At 39.5% G+C, this 26,528-nt stretch overlaps 2 protein-coding genes across 2 annotated transcripts; one reads left to right on the forward strand and one right to left on the reverse strand.

Annotated features, from left to right (window-relative positions):
• Nucleotides 1-32: 32 nt before the first annotated feature.
• fank1 (fibronectin type III and ankyrin repeat domains 1) lies at nucleotides 33-11,870 on the reverse strand. Its single transcript, XM_026933819.3, has 11 exons — nucleotides 11,225-11,870; nucleotides 8,617-8,797; nucleotides 5,683-5,807; nucleotides 5,285-5,366; nucleotides 4,053-4,127; nucleotides 3,820-3,885; nucleotides 3,518-3,683; nucleotides 2,189-2,332; nucleotides 2,014-2,091; nucleotides 1,814-1,858; nucleotides 33-1,727 (listed from the first exon to the last, which is right to left on the reverse strand). Exons 1-11 carry the CDS (start codon nucleotides 11,232-11,234, stop codon nucleotides 1,689-1,691), a joined length of 1,011 nt encoding a protein of 336 aa, XP_026789620.2. The 5' UTR covers nucleotides 11,235-11,870; the 3' UTR covers nucleotides 33-1,688.
• Nucleotides 11,871-16,765: 4,895 nt separating this feature from the next.
• On the forward strand, nucleotides 16,766-26,528 carry dhx32b (DEAH (Asp-Glu-Ala-His) box polypeptide 32b). Its single transcript, XM_026934178.3, has 12 exons — nucleotides 16,766-16,986; nucleotides 17,146-17,390; nucleotides 17,925-18,118; nucleotides 18,791-19,169; nucleotides 19,397-19,630; nucleotides 19,747-19,840; nucleotides 19,916-20,065; nucleotides 21,634-21,825; nucleotides 22,695-22,835; nucleotides 23,541-23,731; nucleotides 24,603-24,793; nucleotides 25,605-26,528. The coding sequence occupies exons 2-12, from the start codon at nucleotides 17,163-17,165 to the stop codon at nucleotides 25,783-25,785; spliced, it is 2,175 nt and encodes a 724-aa protein (XP_026789979.2). The 5' UTR covers nucleotides 16,766-16,986; nucleotides 17,146-17,162; the 3' UTR covers nucleotides 25,786-26,528.

Raw genomic sequence — 26,528 nt, forward strand, 5'->3', positions numbered from 1 at the left:
CCAAAGGAATTATTTTTATCAACAACATTTCTAATTGTCTTCATCCTACTGTATGTAAGGAATAAACAATGATGGGAAGTCCTGTTTTTACGAAAGTTATCAATGACAGAGGGTTATATTTTCCTATAACGGCACACAAATGGAGTGTGTTGTTCCTCTTATACCACAGCAATTTGCCTTTCTTTCTTTATTTATAAGAACAACACATTATTATTTTTTTGTTTATACTTACATTTAATGTTGTGGATGTCCATAAAGTTGTGGATGTTCCTGTTCTCACTTACTTTATAGCCTTTTTATTTCTCCAAAAAAAAAAAAAAAAAAAAATGAAGAAACCACAAAGCCTTACTTCCAAATACTTTCAGTGTTTACACGCCTTGGCGAAAAAAATGGGCCAAGCCCAAAATGACAAAATATTAAGCTTTTAATGGTCTTAACAACAAATAATTGGTCAGGAAATTAGCAAGAATTAAACAAATAGATAAAGGAGCTTAGTATGGGAGCTTTTCCCTTTGATTTCGTTAAATGTTTAAGCCTTGTGGCCCTTTGACGGGGCTGCATCAGGTGTGGCAAATAACATAATGACTAATCTTAGTGACTAATCTTTCAAGAAAAAAAAAAACATCCCAGAAGATATTTTTGGAAAATTTAGTACACCCAAATATGTGTTAGTTTGAATTTTAGTTTAAAATGTTTTAATCCTTGTCATGATTTTACCTTTGCGTACAAGAAGACACAAACACAAACTGCAGCAAAAGTAAATGGTGGCTTTAAATGGAGGTCTCAGGAGTGCATTTGTTTAATTCTTGCTCATTTTCCAACCAACGAATTGTTGTTAAGACCATTAAAAGCTCAATATTTCTATTTTGGGCTTGGCCCATTTTATTTGTGTGTGTACAGTTTTTCTTCTCTCTAGTGCTGACACTGGAGACTCCTTACAAAAATACAAAAATAAACAGAATCTGAAACAGAAAGCATCCATATAAACCATTTATGTGGAGCATCTGCTATACAAGTCCTAGTGTAAGTTACTGTAGGAATAGATTAGAACTGCATTAATACAAGATTAGAAGTGCATTAATATAAACCTCTAAACTGTCTTACATCTGGCACTATTGTCAGAGCTGCTGTTATAGAAAATTAATCAACACTTTCAACCCAATCATCAACACTGGTTTAAGTAGACATAAAACATAAGAGTGTATCCACAAATATTCTTAGTGTTAGTGTTTTTGTTTTCTTTTATATAGAGGCGGCAAAATGGTTCATCGGATATCAGAGAAAAAAAGGAATGATTATGATCTGATCCTGTAACAAACGGAAAAGATTGGAATTGGGTTTTGGGGGAAAACACCTTTCTGGAGCTGTAAATGTTTACATACAAAACGAACGATTTTTTGTTAGGATTGATTTTTATTCTATTTATACTTTATTAATTTGCAATGTAAGTGATTTTGTGTGAAAGCTGTGGTTTTGTGTGTCATGTTTTTTTTTTTTTAGCTATGTATTTTTCCTGTATTTTTTAAGTGCTTCAGTTGAAAAATAATTTTATAGTTTAGTAGTTAATGAAAACAATACTGGATGAGTATCAGTATCAGCTGACACTCAAGGTATTCAGAATCAGAATCAGAAAAAAAGTGGCATCGTGACATCTCTAGTTTTATACTGTTCTCTTTTTGATGCCAAATCTAAAGAATCTTCCTTCCCTCCAACAAGTTGATGATGTTCTAGAAAAGAAATGTTGAGAAATTTCTTCTTAACAAAATGCAAAAATGGGGAAAAAAATACAAACATTTTTGGTAAATTAAATCACCTGCTTTCCAAAGGCTTTGGCCATTTCTGCTGCACCTGATCCAAACTGGAATGAGATAAAAACACAATCTTAACACACTACAAAAGAATAAAAGAAGCGTTTTGTTGATATTATAAAAGTTTATTTATTATTTGTCAAATTTTTCCTACATAATTTAATCAAATGCATATTGTAAAAGACACTGCGGTTCATTTTTTTACCTCATTTTTCACATCCCGGTCAGCGCCGCTATCCAGCAGGAGCTTCACCAGCTGCTCATGATTGTTTAGCACAGCTACCTGTTAGAGAGAACACAGAGCCTGTTTCTTTTTTTTTCACCTTATGTGGTGTATCCTGAGAGCCACTGCTTTTTTGCACATAGTCATTCCACAGTACCATAAGTGGCGTCTTCCCGTCCTTGTCTCGGACGTTGACGTCAGCTCCGGCCCGGATAAGAAGTGAGGCCACGGCGGAGTTTCCGCTCACTGCTGCCACTCTCATGAGAGGAGTCCACTGAGACACGGTGTCCCGCACATCCAGCTGACACAGTGCATACACAACACATATGAAAATGTGTACTGTATATACACACAGCGAGCACACGGACAATCACCTGACATAGAAAGATTTCTGTAGCATGTAAACCAAAGAGCATGACAACCTGTAGAATTACTACAGTACAAAAATGGTACAATACATACCAAATAGAAAAGGCTATTTTTTTTATTAAGTGTAATGAATTGAGGCTTAGTAATCAAGACTATATTATTTGAAATTTTAGCAAACATATTTTAGAGAAATTGAAATGTATCGACTGCATCTTTTCAAACTGCTGCTCATGCAACGTCAGGGGGCAGCATAACACACTCGGAGGAAAGCACTATCTACCCACTTCCACATGCATGAGCTCACAGACACCCACAGTGACTCGGCTAGTATCACTGTGTTTGATACGGGAGAGAGAGTATGCCTGAGAGTACGGCCAGTTTTGCTCTCTTGGGCTCCTGACCATGGATGGTTGTGGCATCATCAGGATTCGCACTCACGATCTCTGTATGATAGGGCAAACTAGTTATACATACGTACTACCATAACACATTTTGAGACTTATTTTCTCAATTTTTATTATGAGCTTATTTCACTACTTGTAAGTAAATAATAACTTGTGTGGTTTGTATTAATGAATAAAGCTGCAAACATAATAATAGATAAAATTGGAGTGATGACATTTTATGGCATTTTGTCACTTCAGCATGCAAGTGCAGGTATGTCAATGATTTTTTTTATTAATCGTAGCAAACAGGACAAAAACGTAATCCAAAAACATAGTCAAACAACAGACATGGGTCAGGCGATGAGCAAACAACATTAACAATGGCAGACAAGAGCAAAAACATGAATACCAAATCAAACCAGAAGGAGCATCACAATAACAAAAGGCTGATAACGACTGGCACAAAAGGACACAGAGTGTATACTTCATAATGAGTGTGAAATGAGTCTATTTATACTGTGAGGTTGCTGTGAAGGTAACTGAGTCCAGGTGTGTGTAATCAGTAATCTGGTAACGTGAGAGAGTCTGGGTGTTGTAAAAATTAACCACAAATGCACCACAAAAAGTGACAACTTTAAATCCTGTACATTGTAAGTTGCCTATAAAATAGTGTTTAACTACCACAAACTTGGACTAAATGGACATACAAATGGAAATCGATTGATACTGACCTCACAGCCATCCTGAATCATGTAGGCTAGGACAGGAAGATGGCCCCCGTCTGCAGCCCAGTGGAGAGGAGTGCAGCCGCCCATGTCCCGAGACTGCCATGTAGCCCCAAAGTTGCGCAGGTGCTTCACAATATCCAAATGCCCAGCAAAACAGGCCAGCATCAGACTGTCAGCAACACACAATGAAACTTCAGAAATATTTATAAAATACCTCATGTAGATGTTCCTGAAAATTCAAAGACTATTATAGCAGTTGCTATTCGATCAGACGGTCTCCAATCAAGCAGCAAATCCAAACTCACGAGTCTTTACCACTGCCATTCTTCATGTGAATATCAGCACCGTGTTCTACCAGTTTATAGACCATCCTACAAACATAATAATCACACAAGTGATAAGTGATGCACTCAGTGTCTTTCAGCGCATTTGCTCCTAATGCAGAACAACTTGACAAGTGGTTGATATGTCAAGTATGCATGTTGGCAAGACGTTTGCAAGACGTTTACACTAATTTCTCAGGGAAAAACATGTCTACCTGCTAAAACCTTTCTGTGCAGCCACCATGAGTGGTGTGAGTCCCAGCTTGTCACAAACATTCACGTTCACCATCCTGATGAAGGTAAGGCATAAGAGAAGATTAGTGCTTGTGTAAAATACTATTAAAAATATTAGTATTTCATAGGGAAGGTAATCTATTAGCACCTTACAATCAAATTCAACACTGATACAGGGTGCAACAATTTGTGATTATAAAATGAATCCTAATACATTTTAATTCATTTTTTAATTCTATAATCTACATTATGGTTTTTCTCAGTATGACCACTATAATGATTTTCAAAACATGCATACTTAGTGTTCCTTTTTATTAATGTTCATTCATTAATTTATGCATTCATCTTCAGTAAGTGCTTTTTCCTGGTCAGAGTATATCCCTGGAACATTGGGTGTGAGGCAGGAATACACCCAGGGTGGAATGTCAGTCCATGGCAGGCACATGGACATTCAGCCACAAGAGCATTAGTGAGGTCAGGCACGATGTCAAGTGAGGAGTCCTGGCACATAGCGTTCCAATTCATCCCGGGGTTGAGGTCAGGGCTCTTTGCAGGCCACTCGAGTTCTTCCACACCAACCTTGGCAAACCATGTCATTATGGACCTCACTCTGTTCACAGGGCCATTGTTATGCTGGAACATGTTTGAGTCCCATGGTTCCAGTGAAGTGGAAATGCTACAGCATACTAAGTCATTCTAGACAATCGATTGCTTACAACATTGTGGCAACAGTTTGGGGAAGACCCTCATATGGGTGTGATGTCAGGTGTCCACACACCTTTGGCCATATTTACCTATTTAGTATTTTCCATCAGAAATGTTTGATACATTTATAATGTTTGGTGCATAAATTATTCCATTCTTTTTGAAAAGATAACTGCATTGCATCTAAGAATCAATTTCTTTTCCCATTCCTTCGAAAGTTGTGTTCCAGATCCCATTTGAACAGTACAGTAGGTTATAGCCTATAGCTCTACAGACTGCTTCAACACAGCATGGGACAAATTTAAATCTATATCCGGATTTCTGTAAAGCTGCTTTAAGCACTATATAAATAAAATTTGACTGAATTGAATTTACACTTTATGGTACGATTCATAGATATAATGTGTTATGAATATGAATGATATAAATAATTCCTAAATGCTGGATCTTGCTGTGATATGTACTTCTCATAACAGGCCATTGGATTAAGATGGTGTTACTCACTCACCCAGACTGCAACACTCTACTCAGCTCCTCTTCATCATTCCGGTTTACAGCTTGGTGCAGATGTTTGCCATTCAGCGGCTCCCCTGAAACAAAGGAAGTACATAATAATGATGGATATATTGATGGATTTGTTTTGCCTTGCAATTCACATTAAGGCCACTACAGTAGCTCAGAACTAGTACAATATCAGTACTAGTGAACATCCCAACCACAAGCAATTTGTGGCACCTTTTCACTCTTTTTATTACAATATACTAGTTACAAGTACTATTTTTACATCAACTACCAACAGTGCTTCTGCTTGCTAAACACAGTTTCATCCTCCAATTACAATCCGACTTCATCTGTAACAGCCCTGGAAACAGAATCGTAGTGTTAAACTGAATAGAGCAGACTCACTAGAGGTGGAGGCTGAGACAGGCGGGGTGAGACAGAACTCCCCGTTTGCTCTGCTGATCCTCAGTCTGAACCGATACGATGTACACGGCTCTAATTCCTCCACAATATGATGAGTGCTGTATCCTCTGGAGCAACATACCAAACAATCAGAATTAAATTGTTTGCAAATAAAAACAAACCAAGGAAAAATATAGGGAACTGCTACTCATACTGAATTATTGCACAGGCTAATGTGAGAGAATCCTGCACCCGAAACAATCCGGTTGTCTGTGAATTATTGCTGCTGTTGTTGTTATTGGTGTGTTGCTTTACTCTTCAGTTCTCTCCATGAATGGGTGTCCTACATTTACATTTATACAACAGTTACTTCCAGTCCACTAATTTGATTGGACAAGCAGCGTTCCAAGAGTGCTGACATTCAGCATAACAGCACTGGTACATCTCACTGGTTGTAACACTCCGTTTGTCTGTTTGCTATATAAACTTCCAATTCTAGCAATAGTTCTTTACACTGGAACTGTTAGTACACTTACTACGGCTTGTCATTCGGTTTGTGCGTTGGCCTGCTGTGGCTTCTTTGCGAATTATTTTTGCTGACAGAGCAAAAAAACTCTAAATATATGTGGCCATATTATGTCTGAAATATCAGATACTCAATATTAATTTCTGTTTATTGAACTTGTATAAAAGTAATATCACACTCGCAATTGTGCTGCTGTACTGACTATCACTACGGCTGTGAATACCTGCGATTACCTCCGGCCAAATCACAGCTGTGCTCATATTCAGTATAACAGCACTCTTGCTCATGCGATATTGCTTAATTATAGCATTTGCCAGATTCTCTTATTCTTATACTCAGATTCTCCACTGTCTTCAAACATATCCATATGGTACGAATAAGTCAAGGTCTAAGAATACCATTACCCTTTAGTACAATGAACTAGTACAACAAATAAAGACAGAGTACGAGCTCAGCTTTTGTTTTTTTATTGCCAGATTAAATGCCTAGTAAAGACATACGCCTTAAGCTGTGGGTGCCAGGACACAGAAGAGTCTTGATGCATTTAAAACCAGAGGTCAGAACAAGCTGCATGTATAAACGGGTGAATACTTGGCTGTATAATGTAGTCATATGCCAAACAAGAAAGCTAACCGTCTAACTTTCTAACTCGCCCAGCCATATACGTACAGTGTCTGCTCACAACTTCACCTTCCTTCTTAGCACTGAACCATGCTGAGTATGGTTTAGACAGCGTCTGACTGCTCCAGCTTCACTATACACAATACAGATGCAATTCACATTATAAGAGCAAATAATTTCCCCAATCATTGTAAGCATTCAGACTATGATAAGCTTTAGCTGTCTCTCTGGTCTCTCTCTGGTTACATTTACATTTATGGGATTTGGCAGACTTACAGAAGCACTTTGTAGTCTCTATCAAAATCACATCCTCATGCTAGTTCACTAAGTCAGGGAGTAAGAGTACCATCAGTTTAAAAACCCTGTTGGGGAGATTGAAAAGCACAAGCCAGTGATTTTTTTTAAATAGTAAAGTGTTAATTTAAGTGCTTGGTGAAGAGGTAGGTCTTTATTCTTCGTTTAAAGACAGCCAGTGACTCAGCTGTTCAATTTTAGCATATGTATTTTTATATATGTATTTCAATTTTAGTATCAGACAGCCAGGGGAAGTTGTTTTTAACCATCTGGGAGCCAGGACAGAGAAGAGCCTTGATGCATGTCTTCCTTGTACTCTGAAAGATGGTGGATCTAACAGTAGTGCTAGAGGTGGAGGAAGTGTGGTGCAGACTGGAGTCTGATAAGTGCTTTAAGGTAGGTGGGCGCTGGTCCGCTGCTCTGTATCATCAAGGTAATGATATGCATACGGGTCACTTCAGGTAAAAGTTTTTAAAGGTTTTCTCAAATTCTTGTTCAAAGGAACAGGTAACGACAATCGATCATCCATCCATCCATTTTCTGTATTGCTTATCCTACACAGGGTTGCAGGGAGCCTGGAGATTATCTCAGGTTACTCGGGGCACAAGGCGGGGGATACCCCGGACAGGGTGCCAACCCATCGCAGGGCACAATCGCACACACACTACAGACAATTTAGAGATGCCAATCAGCCTACAACGCATGTCGTTGGACTGGGGGAGGAAACCAGAGTACCTAGAGGAAACCCCCGAAGCATGGGGAGAACACGCAAACTGGCGGAGGTGGAAATTGAACCTTCAACCCCAGAGGTGTGAGGAAACCATGCTAACCACCTAGCCAGCATGCCCCCCCGACAATCAATCATTTATTGTATCATTAATTTTTGTATACAGTATGTCTTGTTTGTTCACTTTTCAGGAGACTCAAGAAGTTTTTGTTTTGATAGATTTAAATTTAGAGAAGGTTGTTTTTTCAGCCGAATGATGGCCTCGTTCACTTGCACTGAGATCTCCTTGGACTTCATATTGGTAGCTCCAGTCGAACAGCTGCCAAATGCCAACTCAATACCTGATATCAACTCCAGACCTTTTATCTGCTTCATTTGTCTTGAAGTAACAAGGGAATGGACCGCACATGGTCAGTTAACTTCTTGTCAGTCAATTGTCCAAATACCTTTGAGCCCCTGAAAATGGAGGTACTTTGTTGAAAATGGCTACAATTCCTAAATGGTAAATGCCATATTTTTGTGGAACCTCTTAAAATAAAAAAAACTTTTTTTTTTTAATTTTATTTTTTATTATACACTTCCATCTCATTTTGACTGTTTTATTTCAAATCCATTGTGGTGGTGTATTACTTCCGGACCTGACTGTACGTGCAGTAACTTGTTGCTTACCTCATTGAAACAGTCTATGCAAAAACACATCAGTGTAATAGGTGTATATAAATTGTCTTTTTAAATATAAAATTTAGTGCATGTAACAGAACACACTCACATATATATGGTGTCATATGTGTGTGTTTTGGGATCCATCTGTTCCACAGCAAAGCGAGTCCACTTTTCAGTAGGGCCGCTGCGGTCATCCTGCGCCGTTCTCCAGCTTAGCTCAATACTGTGATGACTGACCTTCTCAACCACGAGTACTTCAGGAGACACGCAGTCTCCACTGACTGAAGCTGCATCAAAACACAGTGAGATTATCAGTGGAAAACTTGTACCCTTCACAAACCCAAAGCCAGGTCCAGACTTACATTCCTCACTCTCTGAACTACATGGGAGCCCTTAACGATTCTTTGCAGAACCCTTCTCCCAGAACCCAGTCTCCTTGTTCAAAAAGGCTCCAACTCAAGCCTTTAGTACACTAGGAACCCTTGCAAAGTACCCTTAAGCAACCCCTTTTTGTATGTTTGTAGTTTCTTCCTATTTGTATCATAGCAGTTACTGAATAATATGCTTGTAGAGGAATAAATAAACAATAGTCTGAGAGTTTAAGGGGTTAATAACACTCCCACCCCTTAATAGGCTCTGCTTCTCCAAGCTGAAAATGTATTTGCAAAAAGGCACTTGCTCTATAACAGCAAAAAAAAAAAAAAAAAAATGAAATACAAAATCATACATACCTTTAATATGGCAATTTAATTCATATTCCACTGATTCTCACAGGATTAATGTACCAGATAATAAATTATACTTTGTAAAATATATTTTGATAGTTTCTGGTTTGCAATGCCAAATGAGGGACGAGGTGTGTTGGAGAGAGAGAGAGAGAGAGAGAGAGAGAGAGAGAGAGAGACAGAGAGAGAGAGTACATAACTTACATGGCTGTAGAGAAGACAGGACAGGAACAGAAAGTGACTTTCTAAGACACTGACTTGAGTCAATGTTCATCCCTGACTCCAAAATCACGATCAGTAGAATGACCCTTTCCTGAATGTTTTCCCGAGGGAGCAGGGATAGCTCTGGTCATGAGGAAGGGGTGGGGAACAGCATGGCACAAAGTATAGAGGGAGTAGAGGGAGGGTGTTCAATGCCCTATCCTATCATTAATATTACTATGATTACCAATTAATGATGGTTACTTAATTTATACCATGCCCCAGTAACTGTATATAATGAGACCTTCATCTCACTTTATTACTCCATTCTTTTCTGGCATGTTGTGTGTGTGTGTGTGTGTGTGTGCACTGCAAAAACTGACATCTTACTAAGTGAAAATATCTTGAATATAGTCAAATTTATGTAGTATTTCCTATCATTTCCTATTCAAATTAGTTAAATTTGACAATATTCCAGATGTTTTCAGTTGTTAAGATGTCCATTTTTGCTGTGTGTGTGTGTTTATTTTTATGATGTTTATTTTTACATTTTATTTTCTATAATGACCATTATAGGCTTAACTCTGTAAGTGTTGTTTGAACTAAGAGTTCTGGCTTTGTGTAAAACAAATCCCTGAAAAAAACAGTGCCTGTGTTTGTTGAAGTTGCATATTGAATTCGTATTTCCATTTTGAAAGTAGCTGTAATTGAGAAATAATTCACTTCACGTCACTTCCCTTTTTATCCATACTTGGTTTGAGTCTATGCCCAGGCAGGGTCTCAATCCACACAATTGTATAGAATGTCTGTGCTTGCTGTAGCTTTATGATTTCCCTTCACTAGAACTAAGAGGCCCAAACCTGTTCCAGCACGACAATGCCCCTGTGCACAAAGCGAGCTCCATGAAGACATGGTGTGTTAAGCTTGGTGTGCAAGACCTCGAGTGGCCTGCACAGAGCCCCAACCTCAACCCCACTGAACACCTTTGGGATGAACTGGAACACCGACTGCACCCCAGGCCTCCTCACTTAACATCAGAGCCTGACCTCACTAATGCTCTTGTGGCTGAATGAGCTCAAACCTCCACAGCTGGAATGGGATGTTCAGAAAGCACATATGGGTGGGATTGTCAGGTGTCCACAAACTTTTGGCCATATAGTGTGTGTGTGTGTGTGTGTGTGTGTGTGTGTGTGTGTATAAATATATAATTAAATGTTTGTGTTTGTTTATATATTTATTGATTTTTTTTTTTAATCTAAGTTTTTTTTTTATTTGTTGAATGTATGTACAGTTGTTTATTTATTTATTTCTGTAGTTATTTTCTAATTTGTTCCCAAAGTCTGTATCGCTTTGGCAATAAAAATGTTAATATTTGTCATGCCAGTAAAGCAACCTTTTGACTTTGACCTTTTGGGGGGAGGTGCGAGAAAGAGAGAACTGCACTTTATCTACTTGATCTAATGGGAAACATTTAGAAAGAGCCTGGACTGGATATTTTAAGGCCTAAACCGAGCTTCATGGTCCAGAAGCAGACACCTGTTAACCCTAACAGAGAGCCGCAGTGGATGATGGGATTTCATTTCACTACATAGCTAGTTAGGCAGCAATTTTAAATATATTAGCTATAAGTTATGAGCTATAATAGCTTATGTAATATATTTAAAATTGGCTAACTAACTAGCTCATTTGCTGACATTAACCTTCTTATTTAGGTAGCTCTTAGACTCCGTTATCTAATAACATATTACCTGATTTCTGTGAAATAAAGAAATAAAAAATAAGCTTTACCTGGGTTCATCGATGATTCTTTACAGTGTTGATGCGTTATGAAAGCAGATGTTTTCCTCAGTAACAGCTGGTTAAACTGAGTCAACAGCTGGTAAACTTTAGCGTACAGATGTTACCTACAACCGTGCAGTTACTCCCACAGAGCTGCTGGTTGTTGAGTGTACAGTTGCTATGGGAACAGCGCGTGAGTCTGGTTCTCAGCGCGTGAGTGTTTACTTACTGAGCTTTTTTTTTTCCAGATCACCATTTTAGACAAATTACATATCGTTCTCTAGGTTAGCTTTAATAAAGTAGATTTTTGTTCGATTATTCGGGTTTTACAGTTGCTAACCAGCATTTATTTAAGAGCTTCACACTCTTCACGCAGCGTAACAGCGCACTACGTGGAGCAAACTGTAACTACATTAGCCATTACTGCTACGTGCACGAGCGCTGGTGCGCGCGCTTCCGGGTTGGTTTCCGGTGCCAGTCGATTTCCACCTGGGTTAAAATGGTTCATTTCTCGAGGGGTCAAGGTTCCAGTATTTTGTTTTTGTTTTTTTTTTTCTTTTCTTTTCTTTTTCAAAGATATTACAATTATTCACACATACAGCGACTCGCAGTGACAAAGAAACCATTCATTTACACTGAGAGCTGGTGACTTCCGGCGACATGAGCGACAGCAGCCATTGGGTAATTAGATGTGGTAATTAGATTATGCAAATTTGGAGCGTCTTGGTGCAGCGACTACCAATGGGAGTGAAGACAGGAGAGCGCACGTGATCCGTGGCTTTAACGCACTAAGGCCATAAGCTAAGCTAATTGGCACTTTCGCTGCAGGTAGATGGCCGCAATGGCACAGAGCACACAGAGTTTATCCTTCATGTCGTATGATATGATGCATATATGCACTGGAGAATTTTATATACAAACGCTCTCCCTCCAGAATGTTATATTTTAGCAGCAAGAAAACTGGTTTGTTGTCAAAAGTGGAATGCTAGTTGCGCCACCCACTGATACATGTTACTATGGCAACCAGGAGTAGGACCACCTACTGGCATCTTCACAGTACAGCAACTGGTGACTTACAGGGATTAAAATGACTGTATGTGTGATCATACCTTTATAGTTATTACCCAGTTTGACCGGTCACTTGAACTGAATGGGTTTCTCCAGAGCCGGATTAGGTGGGGCTGAAGCCCTATGGCCTGAGTATGAAGGGGGCCCCTGATTGGCTGTCGTTTGTGTCAGCTGCATGATTGACAAGTAAGAAGTAGCGTAGTTATAGAGCAAGAAAGCTCAAATACAACCAAAGATCAACCCGAGCAAACACTGAGGACCCGATGTGGGCACCTACATTTGGGCACTGGGGATTAGAACATTGGCAAAACACTGGCCCCACAGCATTGGCTCAGTGTGGAAAACCCACACTGGTCCCACATGGGATTTGTGAGAGCATACCAAGGTCTGAAGGTCTGGGCTGCCCACAGAAAACCTGTGTCGAGCCAAAGTGGGATTTGTATGGTCTGGCCCAGGCCCACACTGCCAACAACTTGCCTGTAAAGGGCCAGTGTGGGCGTGTTTGCTGGGGAGTAGTGTCTACATACCCATATTGATCTGCTTTCTACGCATAACAAGATTTTTGAATAATTTCCGGCAATCTGCAAAATATTTTTCCAAATTTAGATATAGCCCTACCTCATATTGCCTCTTACCAATGGGTCAATTTTTAAAATATTGCTTGTGGTCAGCTATTGGACAGGAGACACTTAGCCACGTACCTGACACGCATGTCCCTGAAATGTGTCATGATTAGAGATTATCAAAGATTTCGCCTCTCATAAGGTCAAGAAGAAGCATCTAATGGTAAAGATGATCTAAAACATGTCAAACTCAAGCCCCCTTACCAAACGTGGCCCGCTACCTCATTTCATTTAGACCACAGCCCACACAAACATATATATATATATATATATATATATATGTGTGTGTGTGTGTGTGTGTGTGTGTGTATATGTATGTATATATGTATATACTACACTACTGCTCTATTTAGCAAATAAACAGCAAATAAATGCTAAAGTATTTTCAAATTTGTGGCTTCATGGTTTCATGGCAAACTGTTATGAGTGGAACTCACGCTGATGTCTAAGAGCAACAGTGTGAATGCAACAAGTGAATTCATCAAGTTAATTCTTTGGGTTTCTCCCCTCCTTATGCTGTCTTTTTTTTCTCAAATTACAAAACAGTGGAGCTTCTACATGCATGACATAACTAAAAGTTTCTTGAATTGCTTATCTTCTGTCTCTAGCATCCGTATACAATGCTGCATTAAAATGCAGATTACTGCCCCTATCATTTCAATTCAGAATGTCAATGCATCACATTTCACAATATTTACAGTATTCACCATATTTCACAATATTTGCAGTGGAAAAGTCTTAGGCACATACAAAGAAATGCTATAAAACAAAGATGCCTTCAGAAATAACGAACATAATGTTTCTACATTTTAAAAATAATATAAAGAGCAGTAAATAGTAATAAACTAAACAAAGGCAACAAACAAACCCAAAGGCTCTGAAGCTGTCAGTGTCCATCATAACCTGTAGGGGACAGCAAGGAAAGCAAAGGATGAGCATTACACACACACACACACTAACGTGGCACACTAAAATGTAAAGCAGGACAGTGCTCCTAAACATACCATACATACCTTTGTATACATTCAAAGTTGTAACAAACTGGCTTAAAGACAACAACGTGTAAGTACTGGAATGGCCATCACAAAGCGCTGACCGGAATCCCAAAGAAAATTCGTGAACTGAAGTGAAAAAGTGTGTCTGAGCAAGGAGGTCCTCAAACCTGACTGATTTACACCAGTTCTGTCAGGAGGAATGAGCAAAAATTATAGTAAAGTATGAGAACCTTGTAGGGATTAGTAGTTGTAAATGACCTTTGCACTGATGATGGTTCTGAATGGGACAAAGTCCTTATATAGCCGTTTGTCATCCCAGCTGTAGTAAGGGTCCCTCACGAACAGTTTGACTCTTACATTTTTCAACTTTCAGCCACATTCCCTAAAAGACTAAAAGTCAGTATTTTCATACGTAGACTCAGAAACACTCACAACATGTCCATTGGGAGCTTCTTGGTCCTAGCAGGCAGCTGCTATTGGACTATACCTGCTCCTTGAGCTACCTCTTCGACCTACTTCTTGAACTCCTCTACCTCCTGAACCTGCTTCTTGAGCTCCTCTACCTCCTCAACCTGCTCCTTGAGCTCCTCTACCTCTTCAACCTGTTCCTTGAGGTCCTTGCACTCTTCTACCTCCTAAACCTGCTCCTTGAGCTCCTCTACCTCTTCAACCTGCTCCTTGAACTTCTCTACCTCCTCAACCTGCTCCTTGAGCTCCTCTACCTCTTCAACCTGCTCCTTGAGCTCCTCTTTCTCCTCAACCTGCTCCTTGTGATCTTCTACCTCCTCAGCCTGCTCATTGTGATCTTCTACCTCCTCAACCTGCTCCTTGAGCTCCTCCTTCTCCTCAACCAGCTCCTTGAGGTCCTAAATTCTCCTCAACCAGCTCATTGCACTCTTCTACCTCCTAAACCTGCTCCTTGAACTTCTCTACCTCCTCAACCTGCTCCTTGAGCTCCTCTACCTCCTAAACCTGCTCCTTGAGCTCCTCTACCTCTTCAACCTGCTCCTTGAGCTCCTCTTTCTCCTCAACCTGCTCCCTAAACTCCTCTACCTCTTCAACCTGCTCCTTGAACTTCTCTACCTCCTAAACCTGCTCCTTGAGCTCCTCTACCTCCTAAACCTGCTCCTTGAGCTCCTCTACCTCTTCAACCTGCTCCTTGAGCTCCTCTTTCTCCTCAACCTGCTCCTTGTGATCTTCTACCTCCTCAGTCTGCTCATTGTGATCTTCTCTACCTCCTCAACCTGCTCCTTGTGATCTTCTACCTCCTCAACCTGCTCCTTGAGCTCCTCTTTCTCCTCAACCAGCTCCTTGAGGTCCTAAATTCTCCTCAACCAGCTCATTGCACTCTTCTACCTCCTAAACCTGCTCCTTGAGCTCCTTTACCTCTTCAACCTGCTCCTTGATCTTCTGCCTCCTCAGCCTGCTCATTGAGCTCCTCTACCTCCCCAACCTGCTTCTTGAACTTTTCTACCTCCTCAAACTGCTCCTTGAGCTCCTCTACCTCCCTAACCTGCTCCCTGAACTCCTCTACCTCCTCAACCTGCTCCTTGAGCTCCTCTACCTCCTCAACCTTGGAATTTTAAGACAGAGAAAAGTGCATAGAAGTGTTACAACATTAAACAATGCACAAAAGAGTCAAGTCACTGAACTAATAATAGAAAACTGAGGTATATTTTATTCTCGTTTACCGTGTGAGCGCATCAGCAGCAGGAGCCTGAGGAACGGTTATATTGTCAGCCTGAACAGCTTCATACTGAGAGAGAAAAGGAGAAAGAGGAGAAATAATTGTCTTATGCAATAAATTTCTTTTATTATTTCATTACAGTAATTTATGGAGTCCTGTTTTTAACCTATGGAGTCCTGTTTTAAAACTGACCTAGTGTGTGTATAAAAGCATGAGCACTAGTCTTAAAGGAGGTGGTGTCAGGGGAGACGTGGCTCTTTGGCTCTTCCTCCAAAAAGAACTCACTGGTGGTGACATCTCTATCATTTTCATTAGGGTCTTGATAACAAAACAGAGAGGAGATAAAGAGGCATTTGAGGAGTACCATTAAAAGATAAACCATGGAAGTCTAGGGGTGTGAAATATCTGAACTTAATATGTGAAGACATGATTATGGGGACATTAAACAATTTTACACTAGTGCTTTTTTTTTCTTTTTTTTTTTAAATTAAAATAACATTAGTTATTTTATTTACCTAACCACTTTCCTTCTCCTTCTGCCGAGCTACACTCCTGAGCTGCCGGTGATCCAGACCTCCCCCCCTTCACTCTGGACCTGTCCACCGGCAATGCTTCATACTGCCACGAAAACGCTTCAGCTGTTTTCCATGGACTACACCAACACACATTGTGCTCACACACACGCACACTACAGTGTAAACCCATATGAGGATGGGTTCTCTGTTGAGCCTGGTTCCTCTCAAGGTTTCTTCCTATCACCATCTCAGGGAGTTTTTCCTTGCCACCGTCGCCCTGCTTGCTCATCAGAGATGGCACACACACACACTTCACTTTACTTTTGTTTGTGTAAAGCTGCTTTGAGACAATGACCTTTGTAAAAAGCGCTATACAAATAAAAATGAATTGAATTGAATTGAATTAGTTTGATCAGAAATACAATCTAGACACTGTGTTGTAAATGACTACTATAGCTGGATTTTTAATGGAATATATGTGTGTGTGTGTGTGTGTGTGTGTGGTAAGATTATGTTATAGATGTAGGCTACACGTTTATATTTATCCACACACACACACACACACACACATATAGATAGAGAGAGTGAGAGAGAGAGAGAGAGAGAGAGAGACTAAAGTCTATATTGAGATTAGTGTTTTAATAGTTATGTAATTTTGGCCATGCCCAGCTGCGTGTTTGCGTGCTTGTGTAGAAATAGGTGTGTGTGTGTGTGTGTGTGCTGCGGGGAGAGTTTTGAAAAAGTGAACTTCGTTAATGAAGACAGTAAGGACATAACTCTCTTCCTGGCGCCGCCATACTGCTGTGCAGAGGATGGAGAGGTCACGTGACCCAGTCTGAGCGCCTCACTGAGTCTCCGCTTCACTCTGTGGACATCTGTTGAGGTGACGAGCTTCTCGGCTCGCGCGAGATTTGGCGGGCTATAGAAATGTATAATGATAATGATTATTTATAGTTATCCTTGTAAATCATGGTTAGGTTATAGTTGGTAATTACTGACTTAGTGCTGACCTTCTTTCGCCTGTTTTACCCGGCGCGTGAAGAAATTAAGGCGCGAGATATGGAGAAGACTGCAGACATGGCAGCTGGACATCAGGACCTGGGCTGTGATGATATTCTCGAGTTCAACCAGTTTGATGGTCTTCCCTTTTCCTCACGCTATTACACACTGCTAGAGGAGAGAAAAGCTCTGCCAGTGTGGGAAGCCAAGTGTGAGTTCATGGACTACATCACCAACAACCAGCTTGTTATTATCAGTGGCACAGTGAAAACTGGACAAAGCACTCAGGTAAGTGTTGCTTCCTTTAATTTGTTTATATATATATATATATATATATATATATATATATATATATATATATATATATATGGGTGTGTGTTTGTGTGTATAAATTAAAATTAACCAGTAGCATATATATATATAAATATATATATATATATATATATATATATGTGTGTGTGTGTGTGTGTGTATGTGTGTGTGTAAATTAAAATTAACCTGTAGCATATATATATGTGTGTGTGGTTGTGTGTATGTATAAATATAAACCTATAGCCTACATCTATAACATAATCTTAAGCATTTAGTCTTCAGCATTTTCTGACAATTAATGAACTGATATCTCAGAGATCAGGGCCACACAGAACTGTTGGTACTCTCAGAAATCATTTTACTGAAATCTGTTAACACTAAAATGCACCACGTGATTCCTAGTCAGTAAATCAGACTAAGCAGTTCATGTGAACTAAAGACTGTTTGCCACTAAGCTGAGACTGTGACTGAGATGTGATTGTGAGATGTGATGTGATCTCCCCTTTGCAGATCCCGCAGTGGTGTGCAGAGTTCTGCTTGTCTGTGCAGTACCGCCACGGCACGGTGGTGTGCACTCAGATCCACCGGCAGAGCACAGTGGATCTCGCCCTGCGTGTGGCTGATGAAATGGACGTGAACATTGGCCATGAAGTAGGATACAACATCCCTTTCCAGAACTGCTGCTCCGCTGATACTGTTCTTAGGTACTTTAAATTGTTTTACTATATGCATTTTCTTTGCTTTTGGCCTAAACACACTTTTGCTCACTCAACACGGTCACTTTTCTGACGGACAATACACTTCCCCCTGCACTTATTCAGGACCATCCCCTTCCCCCCTACACACGTCCTTTCATAGACGTCTGCCTTGCTAAGAAAAGAGAACAAAAGGCCCACGGGCTTGATTCTGGGGTCCCCATCTACAGCTGCCATGCCCCCACACAATCCATATGCTCCTGAGGTGCCTTCAGAGTGGCCATTAGTCAGTCTCGCAAACAAAGACTATGATTAGAATAGCTGAGAGGAGCAGACTTAATGAAAACACTGACCTCAGTAATTACCTGAGTAAATTATCATCAGACAATTCCCTGTCTGTCTTCATTAGGCTCATTTTAATGTCAAATGCTTGGAGGGTCAGAAACTTTGCATTTGTTACTTTGTCTGACTTTAATTTTTGCTTTGTAATTTGAGGTCAGTGCTATTGTGTTTAAGCTCCTTTTGAAAATATGTTCAATTGTAATAAATTTTGAGTATTGAAATCATGAAAAGAAGACATATTAACTTGTACAACAGTGTGGATACACACCAATATATCGTTTGCTATCATAACACCAATATCAACATTGTATGTTAATATTGGTAATGAACTCTTTTCAGGTACTGCACTGATGACATGCTGCTTTGGGAGATGATGTCAGACCCTCTGTTGGAGCAGTACGGTGTGTTGTTGATCGATCAGGCTCGGGAGCGCACGGTCAGCACAGACCTCCTACTCGGCCTGCTCAAAGATGTGCTGCTGGCGCGGCCTGAGCTGCGTCTGGTCATCCTCACTGCACCTCACTCCTCCGACAAGCTGCTGCGCCACTACGGAAACGTGCCCTTGATCCAGCTTGAAGCAGAACGACCCTCTGAAATGGTGTATGGCACCGGGAGGGGAGGTGTGAAAGACTATTTGTATGCCTCTCTTCAACTTGCTATGGAGATCCATCAGTCTCAAGAGCATGGAGATATTGTAGTGTTTCTGGCTACTGAACAAGTAAGATGATGCTGGCAAATTTATTTAGTACTGATGAGAGTTTGTGAGTTTATAATGAACAAAAATGAGAAGTAGTGGAGCAGAATGTTTGTTTTACAAGTTTTTTCTTTAGGTTTCTGAGCACCTGTGCAAATTGACTTGTTGTGCCTTGAGTGCAAGTGGTCAGATTTTCATTTTCAATGCTCACTGTCTCCTCACCCCATCATACCTCCTTCTTTTTCTCGAAGGAGGTTGAATGTGCTCATGCCATCTTGCGGAGGGAAGGGGCCGGTGTAGCTCCATCGCTAGGTGAGCTCATGCCCGTGTCCGTCTGTCCAGAGCAGGAGGACAGTCTGCCTGTGCTTACAGAAGGGGAGGGCAGGTGCAGGAGAGTCTTCCTCACTTGTGGTCCCACTGAAGACTTATTCTGGGCCACACATAGCATTCGCTTCATCATTGATGCTGGAGTACAAAAAAGATATGTACGTAGTAATCTCACAGTTAAATTATTACCTCTTAGTAGCGAAGATTGTATATTGATTTGATTGATATTTGATTGATTCTTGATGTGTTAAGATAAAGACATTATATTTCACAGGTGTACAACCCTCGAATCAGAGCCAGCTCTATTGTTATTCAACCAATCAGCAAAAGCCAAGCCGAATGCCGAAAACAGCTGATTGGTCCAACAGGTAAGTGAATTAAACAAGTTTGTGAACGTCAGCTTAGCACTTATTCTTGTGTAATATGAACTGTGTTGCTTTTAGGGAAGTGTTTTTGTTTGTACCTGGAGAACACGTCCCTTCCCGTTGAGAACGTGCCTCACATCATGGAGTCTGACATCACTTCCACGGTGCTTTTCCTTAAGAGGATGGAAATCGCAGGGTTGGGTCACTGTGATTTCATCGATAGGCCAGGTGAGACACACTCTCAGCCACACACAGTCATAATCACACTACACCTGCAAGCAGGAAAGCCCATGACGCATCCATACATCAAGTAAATTCTTTCTACAGAGGTTCCAACATCTAGAGTTTAGCTGTAGCATTTACGATTTTTGACCCTTTGCTATGGTGATGCAAGAGACATCTGAAAACTTCATTTTTCTGCTTTCTCAGCTCAGCAGAAAAGCCAGTTTACTGAAGCAGATAGGATGTGGGTTGTGCAAAACGCATTTCTAAGTGAATTTTTTCTAGGTGAACTTTGACCTGTGAATTCACGAACCTCAAGCCAATAGAAAACCAAGAAGGGAAGACAGTGGTCTCTTTGGTTGATAAAAAAAGGAGTAGCAGCTAACTATTAAGTAGCAGTTACACCAACATACCGTCGATGAGTATCTTGACAAGATTACGTGATCAGTTAGTCTACTATCAAAAACATCTCTCTGGATCTAAGTTGGAGAAATAGGATAACTGGATGAAAAAAGGTGGAAAGTGCTTTTTTATTTTTTATAAAAATGGTCATTTTGCATTGCTGCATCAACAGACAGGCTGTTCATTTAATATTTTTTTTTCAGTATTTTTTTTGTTTTTTAATATATTGAGTATGTTTTATTCCTATTTGGGCAGACATGTTGTTTGTATTTATGAATATCTACAAATGTCTACAAATAAGACAGTATAGTAACAGTAAATATATTTCACTTCTTAATATTTCACCTTATGTATTCACTTCTTTATATTTCAATTATATAACACTTCTATAAAGCAAACTTATACCCTCAGTTGGTTATAAATCTTAACATTTCTGCAGTATCAGTTCTACCAATACATGTTTTATTGATTATGTTAGCATAGAGCTGTCCCGTCCACTGATGTACGCTAAGGTTCTTGTTTTTTCTCTCAGCCTGGAGGGATTTTCTTGTTGCCACCTTTGTGTTTTTCAGAAAAATACTCTCACCCCGACATTTATTAGTGCAGAGTATACTGAATTAGGACATATGCTGTTTACTCACTGAAAACAAGCTGCTTTTGTCCAAAAGAATTCAACAAGAATAAGCTGATTCCTTCCCTCAGCATGTGCTAGCTTGGGTCAGCCAGGTTTCTCTTGGCCCACAGATCAGGCACAGATGGCAATGGCCGCATTACTGGGTGGCTAGCTGAACTAAGAGCACTCTCACTGGCCTCTTTGTTCCAGAGATGACCTGCTTCGGATGCATGGAGCTCTAGGAACATCCACAAGCACATCATTAGCAGAAAGAGAGACAGGAGAAATTCTGTTGGAAAAGTATGCAGTAATGATGGACTGGAAAAATAGGAGTTGTTTTAGTTAAACCTGACACATTGTATGAAAGCTGCAGTCATTGTGATGTATCTAATGTGAAGTCTCATTCATTCTCATTCTCATACACAGTGCAAAAGATTTGCTCATTGAGTACTTTTCCATAAAGAAGTAGCTCCACTGTGTGATTTGGCGGGATTTGGCAGGATTATAGAATACCACTTCAAATCTAATTTCTTATAGAACATTTTTGATCAACTTTTAGATCCTGAGGGCCTCATGCAGGCTTTAGAAGAGCTGGACTACTTAGCGGCTCTGGATAACGACGGTAATCTGTCGGAGATTGGAATAATAATGTCTGAATTTCCTCTGGAGCCCCAGATGGCTAAGACTCTTCTGGCGTCCTGTGAATTTGACTGTGTGAGTGAGGTGCTCACCATCGCTGCCATGCTAACAGGTAATTTCATCTTAATTAATATAGTGAGGCACGTTTCCTGTGTCTTTGTTTTCCACAAAAGGCTGCCCTGACCTCACCCAGTACTTATTGCTACTAGCTGTTTTATCATCATTAATGTCAGTGTATTACATTAGACAAAATACCTTTGTATTTTTGTGAAGCATTTATCACAGTTGGGCTGTTAAGACTGGAATGTAGCATAAATCAGATGCTAATTTGCCATATCTCATCAGTCCTTTATCTCTGTAATGAACATGGCATGGGAGATTCTATGCGCAGAAGCTTTATTATTAATAAAAATCCAAAACACAGTCCAAAATGAGCATCGGAATGGGGCACAGAAAATCAAGAACAGTCCATACAACATGCAAATCCAAAGAGTAGTCGTAGAACAAGACAAAGGTTAACAACACGAAAATAACAGTTACTGGATATCAGGTTTGCAGACGTTGGCAAGACTTCGCAATGGCTGAGAGTTTGATCTAGCTTTATATAGTCTATAAAGAGCTAGTGGAGCATGATGAAGAAGAAGTGGTTAGTAGTCAGGGGAGGGAGACATCATCTGGGTGCTGGGTGTGCCAATCTGATATGAATTTTAAAATAACAAAAAAAAATTAATTGTAATTAACAAGGATAACAAATATTTCTAAGCTACACATTTTGCTAAGTAAGGAATGAAACATGACCTGTCAAATGTGTGCTGTTATAGCAAAATAATCAATGACTAATCACTGCTTCCAACTCAGATGGGTTACATAGTGCTAATACTGGAGATGCGTTGACGCACAGATGATTGTTGTGATAATGATTAATAAGTGATAGTGTGCATTTTTCATGTTACTGTGAGTTTCTCTGTGTGCCTGTCTCAGCTCCAAGCTGTTTCCTGGTCCCACCTGTGGAGTTCAAACTGCAGGCCTTAAAGTGCCATCAGCGTTTCCATCACTCTGAAGGAGACCACTTCACCCTCGTCAATGTGTACAATGCCTACAAACACAGCCAGCACAGCTCATGTAAGTCATGGATCAAAACATCAATGCAGATGTGGAATATTTATAAACTCTTCAAACCTTCACACCAAATCAGGTAGTAGAGATACAAATAGCATGGTGTTCATGACATGATCTTGACATAGCTAATATTTCAATCACAAAATTTGGAGGAAAAAAAACGCACAAAAATAGGTCTGGACACGCTGACATACTTTATATAAGGAATAATACACTCCAGACTGTGTTGTTATACATGCACATTACCACTACAAAGTGGATTATTTTCATAACACAGCACTGTCTGGAGTGTGTTATTTCAATTATACCACAGTTCCTGAGTAAAAGAGTAAAGTTAGTTCCTGTTATCACTTAGAGCTATGCGTTGCTTCTTCACCAGCATCTCCTCTCTCTCCCTCTCTCTCTCTCTCTCGTGCACGCGTGCTGTCTCTCTGTCATTTTACAGAGACACCAGAAAGTGTAAACTCCTCTGTCCTGAACACTTTCCCATGCTGAGAAACTTTGCAATGCACCATGACTGTTACAAAGCGCTGACACTCGAGACTCCTCATAAATATTAAATAAGTGTCTCCCAATAAAAAAAACATCACATCAATGATTATACCTTTTTTCTTCATTAAACATGTAAGCAAATACAGAGCACTATCCTTATGATTCACCGCTGAGTCATTTTGGCGTTATCTCTAACCTGTGTGATCTGTCCCTCAGACTGCAGCATCGAGCGCTGGTGTGACGAGCATTTCCTGAGTTTAAGTGCCCTTCAGATGGCCGATGCAGTTCGAGCAGAGCTCACTGAGATCCTGAAGCGGTTAGAGCTGCCAGTGTCCTGTCCAGCCTTTGGCTCCAAGACGAACACTCTGAACATCAAACTGGCTCTGCTGGCTGGCTTCTTCATGCAGGTACAGCCTTCAGGATCAGCCTGGCTCTGATTAGATTTAACCTTTCCTGCTGTTTCAGGATATAACAGGGCCTTTTAACCGAACATCCTGACAATTTTTTAATGCTAATGTGCAGAAAGATAATAGGTTCACATCAGCTGACATATAGCTACTAGGAATTTTCTAGCTCATGAAGAAAGTGGTATAGAATGTTAATCAAGTGTGATGTGAGATTCTGGAGAATAAGACAAGGCTATAATTAATAACAAGCACGGTGAAGTTCAAAATATGATCAATTCCAAAAGTACTTAGACATTATTTCAATTATTTATAGTATTTCAATTTTTATAGATGTATTTATTCTTTTTTTTTATTTAAAATGCTTACTTTAAAAATATTGAGGTATTTTAACTTGGATTTTATTATTATTATTATTATTATTATTATTATTATTATTATTATAATACACTATTAATAGAATACGTTTAGTCACACAAATATTACTCAGAAAATGTAAACAAATGAATCTGCTTTTTATTTAATTCATTTCAGCTGCAATAATTCTTGTTTTCATTTAGTTGTGTTTTTATCATAGTACATTTTTTTAATTTTAAGTTTATGAAAATATTTTTGTAGTTGTGTTTTTTCTACAAATTAACCAGAAATAAAAAGATTAAATTTAACCAAGTCACATTCTTACCTTTGATGCTGAGCTTTTCTTTCCAAATAATCCAGTAACTTTTTTTTTAATCCCAGACTAATGTATGAAAATTTATATTAGCAAATCAGTATTTGATTTTGTTTGCCAGTATGACTTTCTGGTCAAAAGGTTCTCACCCGCAGCTGAATGCTTATGTTTTGCACTTTCCCTCTGTACTGTCTGCTATCTCAGGTGGCCAGGGACATCGATGGGACAGGGAATTACTTCATACTTACCCACAAGCACGTTGCTCAGATCCATCCTCTCTCTGTCTATGGAAGTGAGTCGCCCAAGCAGAACCTTCCTGAGTGGGTTTTATATCATGAGCACACACTGTCTGAGAATAACTGCATCAGAACCGTCACCCAGATCTCAGCACATGAGTAAGTGCAGCTTCTGAAGCTTTATTCCTGCTGGCATTTAATGGAGCAGCTAGTAGTAATGTAATCAATACATTACTCATATATTAATTGCTATTGTGTTTGCTATTGTGTCTGTATTTTTATAAACTCTTGGTGATTTTCAAAACCTATAGCACATTTACTTGCTTCATCCTCAGCGAATTCTTGCAACAGTCAGATTTGTTCCTTATGCCCACTTTTTCACAGATGTTATAGCTTTGTGACTGACAGCTGAATTAATATTTAATTTCTTAGGCACGTATTGCATTCTCTGCATTAGAGAACCTAACTCGATGTGTTATTTGAGAATTCCTGCCATCTGTAGCCAGAAATATTGCAGTGGGTTTAAGAAAAGTACTCCACTGCAACTGCAATGAAAGAAAAGAGGCGTAGTGTAGTGGAAGTCACCCTGTTTACACAGAAGATGCGTAGTGCGGGAAAAGTATATTTAGGGAAGATAGACTTAAAGATTCTGCATGCTCAGAATGCGTTAAAGGAGTCTAAAATAAAACCTGGTTTAGAAAGAGTAAAATTGGAGTTTTGTACTTATTCTTTTTGCCTTTTGAAACCTTTTGAAACATTTCCTTACAATAATACTGAAATAGTGAATTAAATGATTTTATAAAATCTAGAGAAAATTGTGTTGAATTAATGAAGAAACAACAGTTTTCCGGTAGTTACATCATTAGGCAATAGTAGTATGTTCATAATCTCATTAATATTTTAGATTTTTGGGAGTTTATTTATTTATTTATTTATTTATTTATACATTTCTGTGTTGTCTCATGACCAGGTTCATCCAGATGACTCCTCAGTATTTCTTCTACAACCTGCCCTCTAGTGAGAGTAAAGACATACTGCAGTATGTTATAAAGCAGGGCTCAGCAGCACCGGGCAAGGGCAAGACTAAAGCGCAGACCCTCAACAACAGCGCCAGTGAAGAGCAGTCCTACGAGCGCTGTGTCATACAGTGAGCAGATATACCATATATCACACCATAGCCTCAAAAACAGGGTAAAAAAATGAACAGGGTTTAATCATCTGCATAGAGATGCAGAACAGTATACGGCTGTACTGAAGGTGGTTTGAAGCTATAATATACAGTATGGACCTCTAGAAACAGCATCTGGGTTAAATGTAATGCTGTGGGACTAAGAAGTAAGTATAAGAGACATGTATTTGAATACTGCTGTGCAGTAACTGCAGCAGTTAAGCTGTATGTGAAACTAGAGACTGGACTGAGTTGTCCCTCAGAAACTGTAGCTACTAGTTAGCCTTTGTGTACTCTTTTTGAATAAAAATACAATATTTCTGTTAACAGTATTAGATGCAGGGTTTCTTGTCAACGACACTAAAAATGTAGATTTAATTAATATGTGTGTCATATGTTCTGTCAGCCAATGTGTTTATATATTTATCTGCTCTGCTAATACATGTTTGTTTAATTGCACTATAATAATAATAAAAAAAAAAAACAGTTTATACCACAGTGCTTTTGAGTTCCCAATTTATGATCAGAATGTGTTGATTAATTTTTTATAACTGCAGCTTTGACATTAGTGCCAGCTATTATTCAATAACAGATTTATATTAATGTGCTTGTTCTAATGTGTTACTGTTTATAGAGTAACAGTTTACATTTGCATTTTTGTAAGGAGTCTCCAGTGTCAGTGTTTTGTAACAATCAGATGTAAAGCTGTAACTGTAAAGTATCCAC

This window comes from Pangasianodon hypophthalmus, chromosome 10 (assembly GCF_027358585.1).
Source record: "Pangasianodon hypophthalmus isolate fPanHyp1 chromosome 10, fPanHyp1.pri, whole genome shotgun sequence".
Lineage (NCBI taxonomy): Eukaryota > Metazoa > Chordata > Actinopteri > Siluriformes > Pangasiidae > Pangasianodon > Pangasianodon hypophthalmus.

What these genes read in the sequence shown, in the direction of transcription:
- dhx32b (XM_026934178.3), top strand. Translation starts at nt 17,163, where the DNA reads ATGGAGAAGACTGCAGACATGGCAGCTGGACATCAGGACCTGGGCTGT. An exon ending in TGATTTCATCGATAGGCCAG is followed by an intron (nt 20,066 to 21,633) that starts GTGAGACACACT and finishes ATCAACTTTTAG; the next exon opens with ATCCTGAGGGCCTCATGCAG. An exon ending in ACCCAGATCTCAGCACATGA is followed by an intron (nt 24,794 to 25,604) that starts GTAAGTGCAGCT and finishes TCTCATGACCAG; the next exon opens with GTTCATCCAGATGACTCCTC.
- fank1 (XM_026933819.3), bottom strand. An exon ending in AATGGCAGTGGTAAAGACTC is followed by an intron (nt 3,684 to 3,819) that starts GTGAGTTTGGAT and finishes TGTTGCTGACAG; the next exon opens with TCTGATGCTGGCCTGTTTTG. An exon ending in CCAAAGCCTTTGGAAAGCAG is followed by an intron (nt 1,728 to 1,813) that starts GTGATTTAATTT and finishes TTTCTTTTCTAG; the next exon opens with AACATCATCAACTTGTTGGA.